Source organism: Hakea prostrata, chromosome 9 (assembly GCF_041222555.1).
Source record: "Hakea prostrata isolate BN-2017 chromosome 9, UWA_Hpros_2, whole genome shotgun sequence".
NCBI lineage: Eukaryota > Viridiplantae > Streptophyta > Magnoliopsida > Proteales > Proteaceae > Hakea > Hakea prostrata.
Window position 1 is genome coordinate 16,423,809 of NC_142608.1, and position 11,395 is coordinate 16,435,203.

General features: G+C 31.7%; 1 protein-coding gene across 1 annotated transcript; it reads left to right on the forward strand.

Moving 5' to 3' along the window:
• The first annotated feature begins 702 nt into the window (after nt 1–702).
• Nucleotides 703–1,257, forward strand: LOC149004848 (zinc finger BED domain-containing protein RICESLEEPER 2-like). The gene has a single exon (XM_089135731.1). The coding sequence runs from the start codon at nt 703–705 to the stop codon at nt 1,255–1,257; it is 555 nt and encodes a 184-aa protein (XP_088991857.1).
• The last annotated feature ends 10,138 nt before the right edge of the window (nt 1,258–11,395 follow it).

Below are 11,395 nucleotides of genomic sequence, written 5' to 3' on the forward strand. Positions count from 1 at the left end.
CCACACGGACGAGGTTATTTGCGAGCATGTAAAAGCTCAATTACTAAGTTGGAATCTTGGCAAGAAAGTATGTTCAATTGCTGTGGACAATGCTTCCTCAAATCATAATAAACTATCTAAACAATCGACTTAGTCAAAAAGGAACATTGATGGGAAATAGAGAGATTTTTCATGTGCGGTGTTTTGCGCATGTATTAAATCTCATTGTTCAGGATGAATTGGTGGAGCTTAGAAATGAGTTGGTAAAAATCCGACAAATGATCAAGTGATAAATGCTTCACCGTCGAGATTTGAAAAATGAAAATATATTTTGTCCCAGTGCAAATTGGATGACAAAAAGAGTGTCTCATTGGATGTTCTAACAAGGTGGAATTTTACCTATGAAATGCTCTATGATGCTTTAGTGGTAAAACTAGCTTTTGTCGTTTGACGAAGTTAGATAACAATTTCAAAAGTTTACCAACTAAGGAAGAGTGGGAAAAATATCAAAGAATTGAGGCATGCCTAAAAGTCTTCTATGATGTAACTATGCATATGTCAACCTGCAAGTATCAAATAACAAACTTTTACTTTAAAGATGTATGTAATGTTCTTTCAAGGATACATGCATGGGAAAAAAATGGAAATGATGATTGCATTAGGTCTATGGCAATTGCTATGAAAATCAAGTTTGAAAAGTATTAAAAAAATACTACATTGTTTATGGCACTTGGGGCTATTCTTGATCATCGTTACAAGATGAAATTAATTAGGTTTTGTATGCGTAAAGTTTGTGAGAATGTTGATGCTGAAAATTATGTTTCAAGGCTTAGATTTGATGTAAGTGATTTTTATGCTAAGTATGTAAGAAAATATGGCAGTTCAAGGGAACACAATATTGAGGATGTCTCTGAAAGTTGTATTAGAAAAGAATCTGACGGAAGTTCTAGGAGAGAAAATAAGAATTACAATAATGATTTCCATTCTTTTCTAATACAAGAGGAAGATGATTTCATGCAGCCCACGAAGTCTTATTTGGATCAATATTTGGATAATTGCTTAATTTCTATTGTAGAAGATGATTCTCGTTTTGACATTTTGCATTGGTGGAAAGTCAATGGCCCTAAATTTTTGATCATCTATAGAATGGCTCGTGATGTTTTAGCAGTTCTAGCTTCAACTGCTACTTCTGAATCTTGTTCATCCTTACTCCCTAATGTTGTTGAAGCCTTGATAAACCTAAGAAATTGGTTACTTGAAGTTAACTTTGGTAAGTAATTAAAAGGTGTAACTTTATATAATCTATTTTTTATAATATGCATGATGTAACTTATAGATATTATTATTTCTTACTAATTTGGGTATTTCTATCATGTTGTATGAATCAAATTCAATTGTGGATGAATAAATATAATTATCAAATGCTAATGACATGAATAGTTGGATATTTATCAAGTGAACATTTCTTATGCTAATTTCTATTAATTATAATTCCATTCTATTGCTATGGTCTCTTCTTAATTTTCATTATAGTTCTTCTATTCATATTTTTTTTTAAAATATTTTCTGCAAATGATTATATATAGTTGTGACAGATTATGCTTTGCGGGATTGGAGTATGTGTACTATATTGTTGGTACAGAATAGTTAGATTTTTTTTAAAATTCTAAAATATTATAACAAAAACTCTTCAACATTATTTTATATTATTTTTTATTTTTTACCATTGTATTATGAACTAATATACATTTTCGTTAAAATGAAACAAAACTTGTATTTACCTAAAGAAAAGAATGGATTATGTTAATTTTTCTTTAATTGACTTGATGCAATCTTATTTTACTCGTGGGGTTTCCCTTTTCTTCCATTCCTCTTCCACCTTTTTTTTTTTTTTTTTTTTTGCATTCTTCAAAATTGGGTTGATGTTTACTTATTCCTATCTTTATTCTTTAGTTTTCCTTTCACCTATTATTTGTTGTATCTTTTTTTGTTGGATATGACTGTTCAACATGAATATTAGCTATTTTTACTACTTTTGTTTAATCTTGCAATTTTAGGTTCTTGAAACATCTTACATGACACTTTCATAAGTGTTTTATTCAGATTTTTATGTTACTTAATTAGTTATATATAAATATGTATAACATGAATTTATGTTATTCATTGTCCTTAGAAGTCTTGTTTTATCATGTATTTTTGTTATGGATTTGTAGATTTGATTACATCATTGACAACAATGCTTAAAACTACTAGTTGTGTTAAGTTAGTCCAACAATATAATTTTGGTTTAATCAAAATTCTGATTTGTATAAATAAGGAACCTGAACATACTAGGATTAAATAGGTTCTCTTTAATAATTTTACCTTAGATAAGATGTTTATCTCTTTGGAATGCTTACCTAACACTTCACTAATTGTTTTTGTAACGCTCCGATTCCCAATATGGGAAATTAGGTCGATACTTAACCCAAGAACCGATTTTTCCTTAGGTAGTGAACCAGTCGTGATAAAATAGACCAGAAATTAAACTCAAAAAAATTTAGAATATTTAAGCAGCGGAAGTCTATTGTAATAAACTGAAACATTTCCATTATTTTAAAATATCCAAAATAAAGGGGTTTGACTATTACATTTATTAAATAGAACATTTCACACCAATTACATAATTATTTAAATATAGATAAAAAGCATATTTTATGTCCTTAACATATAATATATGAATGAGGTTCATTAGCAATATGGACTTCTTCTGTATCCCGACCCAATTCTTCAAAGTCATGCCCTACACATTCATCATCTGAAGAAAAATATTGGATAAGTTTTTCGAAACTTAGCAAGATCAAATCCAGCAAAATATCGACATGTTTGAAATAATGTATCAAAATAATACAAGAAATACAATCAAATGAAATAAATAATGCAATAATGCTAATGCACAAGTTATTATTTATCTTATTTGGAAACAATACGATGCCCCATGCCGTTACATGGCTTGCACTCATTATACAGCCTGGACATGCGTATTGCTCCATTTTGGATTCAACACATCATACCCCATGCCGTTACATGGCATGCACGCGTTATACAACCTTGATATGTGTGTTGATCCCTCCAGTGTTATCATGGGTTTTCCCAATAGGAAATGATGAAGATTGATCCATGTTGTTACGTGGCCTGTGCGCGTTACACAGCCCTATCAACCCATCCAATTCTCTATCGGACCATGATTTTTGTAAATAGAAAAGTTAATGTCTTCTTCTTATAATGCAATATGCAATTCAATGCTAAATCTTGATATTCATATAAATTTATAAAAGACAATAAACCAAACATATAAATATAACGTAGGATTTGCAATATATATCAAATGATAAATGGTTCAAGTTAGTAGACATACATAAAATATTCTCACTTACAATACATATCAAGATAAAACACAATATTTCAAACCAGGGGTGGACCCAGGATTAATATTGGGGGGGGCCGAAGAACGAAAGTCTAGATTGGGGAAGAACAAATGCTTTTTCGCCACATATTGTGTGGGCCTTTATAAGACCCATTGGGGCTTCCACCTATGAATTATTTTATTATATTAAAGAATATGCCCACATATTTTGTGGGGCCCACACATATTTGACAAAAATAGATAAATTATTGATAATAATTTTTTTTTCAACAATATATAGGTAAATTAAAGTATAAAAAAAAAAAAAAGACTTTCAACCCTAAAAAGTCAAATGCAAACTATTTTTTTTAGGTAAGAGATACAATATATAATCAAATAGCAAAAATAACAAAAGAAATAAAGAAACAAAAATACAAAATCTAATAAAAAAAAAAAAAAAAAAAAAAAATGAAAAAAATATAAACAATATATTGTGAAGAAGATTTTTTCCCCAAATTTTCCTTAACCCACGCTTATAGAAAGTTGAAGAAGAATAAATAGGAAAAAATAAACGGAAGAGAATAAATAGAAAGAAAAGAGAAGAAATGAGAGAAATGAGAGAATAAATAGGGATTGAGGATGAGTTAGTTTCTAATTAGGAATGGCATTTTGAATTTCTAATAAGATTTTTTTTTCAAAAAATTTCTTTAACCCACGATTATAGAAAGAGAAGAGAATAAATAGGAAAAAAAGATGTGAGAGAGAAGAGAGGGGAGAATAAATAGGGATTGAGGAGTTAGTTTTTAACTAGGGATGACAATTATACCCATTATTTTACCTTTCAAAATTATTCTCAAAATTGAGGGGGGGCCAAATAGTGACATTTCACATGTGAGAAGAGAAAAACACTGAAAAAAATGAAGAAAATTAATACAAAAAATGAAATAAGAAGGGAATTATTAAAAATATTTAAAAATCCGCCATGGCCCCCCTCGGCCCCTTAGTGGGTCCGCCCCTGTTTCAAACTATAGATAATATGAAGAATTATTACTTAAAATTTTTATCAAATAAAATGCAACATATCAAATACACAACTATTCAAACAAGTGAATATAGTGGAAGATTATCACTTGCAATTTGGATTAAATATATCAAATATGTAGATATAATGCAAGATTTTCACTTGCAATATAGATCAAATACGCAATTATTCAAACAAGTGAATATATTGCAAGATTATCACTTGCCTTCACGATAGATTCAAAATCAAAATATTGCAATGTTTTGAGCGGTCCAATAAAACACAAACTCGGACAAACGATTTCAGTGAACGGATTTAGTTTAAAATAAAAAGAAATTTAGAAATTCTTATTGATTTTAGAGAGAAATCAACTCTCTCTCTCTCTCTCTCTCTCTCTCTCTCTCTCTCTCTCTCTCTCTCTCTCTCTCTCTCTCTCATCTTAGGAAAAAAATTCTCCCTCGTAAGGTGAATCTCTCTCTCATCTTAGGAAAAAATTAAATTTCTCCCTCGTAAGGTGAATCCCTCCCCCTATTTATATGCAAGAATTCATAATAACAATTAAGTAAATTAATAAAACTTAAAATATGATAAATTCTTAAGGGATTAACTATTTTTAATATACATAAATTCATCTATTATATTATATTTTAACTCTTAATGTACTTTGTTTCTTAAGTTTACAAAAAAAATGAAGTGTTAATTTTCTTAAAGTATAAAAATGTTTAAGATCTATTAAGCTAACGATCATAACAACTATTTAACTGATATATTATTTATTAGTTAGTATTTGAGTTTATTTAAGTAAATTGACTAAAAAAACGATTCACTTATTTGGTTTCATTAATTGATTAATTTATCATTATTTTATTATTTTCTAAAGAGATGGTAATTACTATAAAACAAAATAACATATATAATTAAAAGATATAATAAATGATTATTTTATGAAAATTGACCAAAATAACCTTAGTAAAATCTAGGGGTATTACAGTTTTGCAGGTATTTTAGAACATGGAGAATTATGAAGTGATGGGCATTTTTTGCTTGTACAAAATGAGACAAGTCGTGGTCATTTTACTTGATCCCTAGCCTTTTTTGGATTGGATCTAACTTAATGTTACTTTAGAATATGTCATGATCTATTTTTATATGTTTTGTATTAGCTTAAAATAACTTTAGATAATTTCTTGTATCGTTTGTTTCTCTTATCAGAAAAAAATCACTATCATAATTCAAAAATTTATAATAGGTGATTTTTGTAACAGGTTATGATATTTACGGATGGTGCTTTAAGTGTAATGGAATTGCTTCAAACGGTTATGAATGATTTTGTGGCAGGTTATTGGTTCAATTTTTTTTGAATTATAATGGGTGATTTTTGTAACAAGTTATGGTTCTTATGAATGATAATGTGATTGTAACAGGTTATGGTTTTTATGAACTATAATCGGTTGATTTGTTATAGGATTTTATGTATGATGCTTATAGATGATATAGTGTTAAATTATGCTAGTTTTGTAATTAGGTTATTGGTTGTAGTCTATGGATGTATAGATCTGAATTTTTTTTAAACTATAGAGAAAATAATTTGTTAGAATATACTCACCCAAGTCAATTCATGAAAAAACTATCATAAATCAACAAATTATAATACGTGATTTTGTAATAGGTTATGGCATTTATGAATGGTATTTTAATGTTAATGTATTGGCTTCAAACGGGTATGGATGGCTTTGTGACATGTTATAAATGATACAGGTAATTGGTTTGAAATTTTTTTGAATTATAATGGGTGATTTTTGTAATAGGTTATGGTTTTTATGAATGATAATGTGATTATAATAAGTTATGGTTTTTATAAATTCTACTATGCTGATTTGTTATAAGATTTTATGTATGATGCTTATAGATGATATAATATTTAGTTACTTTAAATTTGTTAAATTATGTTGATTTTGTAAATAGATTGTTTGTGGTCTACAAATGTATAGATTTTATTTTTTAAAACTTTGGAAAAAATAATATGTTAGAATATACTCACCAAGGTCAATCAATGAAAAAATCATTAGAATAATTTTTTTTTTTTTAAATTTAACAGACTAGTAATCGAATTCGGAAACTAAAAATTAGAAATCAAATAATGACAATTGACAACCAATAATCGGATAGTTTATCGAATCAGATAATTATCGGATATTCGATAGAGTTTCAGATTCAAATTCGGATACCTATTAAAAAAATCTGTCGGATATTAGATTGGGGTCGGATAGTATATTTTCTTATTGGATTCAGATTCAGATAGTAGTGTATCCGAGCTAAATCCAATCTGTTTACAGATCTACGTAAAACACAATAAGGGATTAACAATATTAGACACTACTAGTCTTCGTATTTGCTAGTCTAAGTAATAAGATAATAATTAACTTTCATTAAAAAAAATAATACATAAATAAATGAAAATGCCCTTATCAAAGAAGCCCTTGCCCTTTCAAATGTTAGTTGGACCTTTTAGGTGCAAAATCATAATTTTACAGCGTAATTCATTCATATTAGAACTCTCAAAATAGGATTACATATTTGTTACCAGAAAGCCCTTACCCGTTTAAATGTAGTTAGACGTTTAAGTGCAAAATCGTAATTTGCATCATTTACTGATACTATTAGTTTTTTTTTTAAATTAATTTAATAATTAAATAATATTAAAACAGTCTCTTTTTAATGCCATGATTAGGGTCCCTTTTTCACCTCCCCCTAATTTTCTGGCTACTTTATTATATACTAAATAATATCATCATAATGATAACAATTATTAATTTATATTTTTAATTGATATTCACTAATAATTAAATAATATTTTTTTGGGTAGAACGAACGGGGTCATGCAGAACCCAACAGAAAACAAAACAAAGAAAAAACTAATTTGGCCCAACCAATATATCAGTCAAAAGAGATTTCTCTAATTCTAAAGGTGGCTTTTGTAGGATTTTCAGGAATTCTATTTCATCACATAACATCCTTGAACACCAATCGGCTACTTGGTTTCCTTCCCGTCTAATGTGGGTGAAATGGACATGTCCATTTGATATGAATCTTTGGCAGATGTCATTAATAATTTCCCAAACTTTACTTGGATCTTCGAATAAGGATGAAGAAGCAGGATAGCCTAGCGGGAGTCGGATTCTATTTCAATAGGCCATGCCCCTATATTGAGAGCAATGTTCAATCCTTCTTTCAATGCCAAAAGTTCAGCTTCTAGAATTTCATTACATTGCATTTTTTTTGTGAATCAGCCTCGAAATGCTCCACTATGGTCTCTAATAACTCCTCCTACTTGAGCAATTTCACCTTGTTTGATAATGGAGGCGTCAATATTGCATTTAAACCAACCCTTTGGTAGTTTAGACCAATTACACTTCTTTGTAATACTTCGTGGTTTCTGTACTTTCGCATTGCAGGATTCTCATGCTTCCTTTACTGTGGTGAAGTAATCCTCAATTATTAACTTCCCATTTCCAGGTCGGACATAATCAATATCATGAACACCTTTTTTCCTCCAGTTCAACATAAAATAAATAACACAGACGAATTTCTTTGGCAATCCTGAATACCATTTAGATGCTTTTTTACAAACGTTAAGTTCATACCAAGAGGCTTGATCACAATTATAAAATGAATTTCGACGAGTCGAGTGGACTAGCTGATTCCATATACTCATAGCAAAACCACAGTCTCAGAAGACATGCATATTGTCTTCCACCCCAGCACTACAAAAATTGCATCCATCTTCATCCTGGAGTTTCAAATATTTTTTGCAAGCATTCGTTAAGAAGTGATCTTTACTTGCAAGCTAGGCAAATGAGCACAATCTACTTGGTAGTTTTAAATTCCAAACCATGGAAAGAAATTTCGGCGAATTTCGCCGAAATATCGGCGAAATCGCCCGGTTTCGCCAAGGGGCGAAACGAAACAAGGGAGCGAATCGAGATTTGCGGGATATCGCCGATTTCTCGGCGATATCTCGCCTTTTCTTGCCGAACTGGCGATATCTCGCCGAATGTCGGCGAACCATGGATATCAACTCCGGTCACTCGCTCGTTGTGCAAAGGAGTCCGCGTCTTCCTCGATCAATTGAAGCATCGTCTCTGTCTTCTGGTATTGCCTCTGTCTTCTGGTATTGCTATGTGATTTTGGTTAAAAAAAAAAACAGATTTCAGCAAAGCCAGCCGTTAGAAAGAGTCTGCTGCACCCTGATTGTAACTGCTGAGTTGCCGGACGGAGAAGTGAGGAAGACGAAGTGATTGCTGAGTCGCGGACGGAGACGTGAGGAAGACGAAGTGAGTCGCCGGACGGAGAAGACGGAGAAGTGAGGAAGACGAGGAGGACTGAGGAAGATGAAGTGAGTCGCCGGACGGAGAATACGAAGACTGAGGAAGACGAAGTGATGAAGATTGAGTTCTGATTTTTTTGAGATTATAAGTTGTGAATTTGATCCGCACGCACACGTGGTTGATGGAGAATAATGGAGTTATTAAAAAAATGAAATAAAAAATATTAAAGATAAACATGAGGCTGAATAACAGCCTGGATAGATTTGTAACTACTGACGCTTTTGCAGAATAACAGGGATATTTATTAGTTTATTAATTTTTTGAATTTCAAAACTTTAAACGCATGCGAGCCATCACTCATCAATCATATCATCATGTTATTTTATAATATATTATTATATAATTCAGGTAAATATCGGCGAAATCTCGCCGAGATTTCGTCAGTTCGCCGGTTCGCCGGGTAGCGAACCCGGCGAACCGAGCGAACTTTCGTTCCTTGTTCCAAACCACATCCCAAAAGGCTGTTGTGTACGAATCAGGAGCCGGCATTATTAGTTCATTTGAAATAGCTTCATAATTAAATTGTGCGAACAGTGAATCGCCCATCTGGAGAATGCTTTCATATGATCCTATCACTACCATTATCTTCTAAAGGGGGGCACATGCTTTAATCTATTAACAAATATTATCAGGCAGAAAATTAATAAATTTGTCATTCCACAACCTATCATTGGTTTGCACATAAGACTGTATATTCTCTTCTAACCAATCAACTAGAATATGTTTCATAGTCATATCTACAAGAGTAGGATTAGTTCTTATCCAATTGTCCCTCCAGAAAAGAATAGACTTACCATTCCCAAATACCACTTCATAATGTTTCTTGACGGTTACAACTTCTTTTGTTATTGCTTTCCAAAGTGAAGAGTCGATCACTAAACTGTTTAATAGGTTGCTCCTCCTTGTAGAACCATACTTCTCGTTTAAAATTGCTGCCCACATAGTATCTTGGAAGAGAACCCCCCATGCTAGCTTTATGATGAAAGCCTTGTTCATAATAGCTAAATTTGAAGCTTAAAACCTCCATTTCTCTTGGCACTACACAAACTTCCCCAATTAACTAGATGAGTTCTTTTTTAGTGTTCAGTATCTTCTCAAACAAATGCTCTAGTGGCTTTTTCACCTCCTGTAGAATTCATTTCGGATAATACTTGATTGCATGTGTAGTACGAGATTATTTGGATTACTGATTTATCTAGTATAACTTGACCCGCAAGAGATAAAGAATTTGCTTTCCAGGAAGACAGCCTCTCCTTCACTTTGTTGACAATATAATGATTGGTTTTTTAATGCTTGGATCAAGAATAAATTTCCCTTAATTGTTTTATTATATCTCATAATTGATTTTATTCTCATTATAAGTTTTCTCCACTCCTCATACTTCAGGCTTGGAAATTGAAATTGAAAGAATAATAAGTACTTATATAGTGTCGGTTACAGGAAATTTTTTTTACTTGATAGAATTTCTATTACAGCCGTTACAGGCAAGGAAATTGAAATTGAAAGAAATAATAAGCACTCATAACACAATTACAAAGTATATACTTTTAGAAAAATCAGAACACGGATGGGTTGGAGGAGATCAAGCTTCTTCAGTTCTGAAATCGAATGGGTTCAACGATGACTAGAAGATGGGAAGAGGATCCAACTTCAATGGGTTGGAGGAAGACGCTTTTAGAGCTATCCTTCACTATCCTTCACCCGTATGATGGCCCCAAGTTCAAAGTAGAACTCAATGTTCTTGATGTATACACATCTCTTGCTTCCAATAAAATTTCTTCCACTTTTTTCTTTTTCTTCTTTATTTAATTTTTTTTCTTTCAGTTTTTCGTTTTCTTCTAGATACATGTGTTATGATTCTAAAATTGTATTGATTAATGAGAAATACAAGTACTATATAAAGGAAAATACAATGTAATACCTAAAGTATATGTAATACCCAAAGTACCCTTAATGACTAAGAGTCCCTAACACGCCCCCTCAAGCATAACAGATCCTCAATCGGAAGTTTGTCACGAAGTAACAAAAAACATGCTCGTGGAAGACTCTTGTAAGAAGATCAACTAGGTAATCTGTAGTAGATAAGTAATGCATAGTCAATTGATAAGAGGCAACGAGATCGCGAACAAAATGAAAATCAATCTCCACATGTTTAGTCCTTGCATGGAAGATCAGATTGGCTGTTAGGTAAGTGGCACATATTGTCACACCAAATTTGAGGTGCTGAAGGAAGAAAAACACACAACTCACCAAGCAAAAAGCGAAGCCAAACTAACTCAGTAGAAACTGCAGTAATCACTCTATATTCAGCCTCTGTAGAAGAGCGAGAAACTGTATGTTGTTTTCGTGAACTCCATGAGACTAAGTGATTACCAAGAAAGATACAATAGACAGTGGTAGAACTCCTATCATCAGGAGAACCTGCCCAGTCTGCATCAGAATAAGCACTGATCATCATAGAAGATTTGCTAGAATAAAAAATTCCCATAGTAGAAGTTCCATGAAGATAACGCAAAATTCTCTTAACCGTGCTCCAATGAACATCAGTGGGTGAATGCATAAATTGTGCAACACGGTTAACAGCAAATCCTATATCAGGACGGGTATTAGAAAGATATTGCA

What these genes read in the sequence shown, in the direction of transcription:
- LOC149004848 (XM_089135731.1), top strand. Translation starts at nt 703, where the DNA reads ATGGCACTTGGGGCTATTCTTGATCATCGTTACAAGATGAAATTAATT.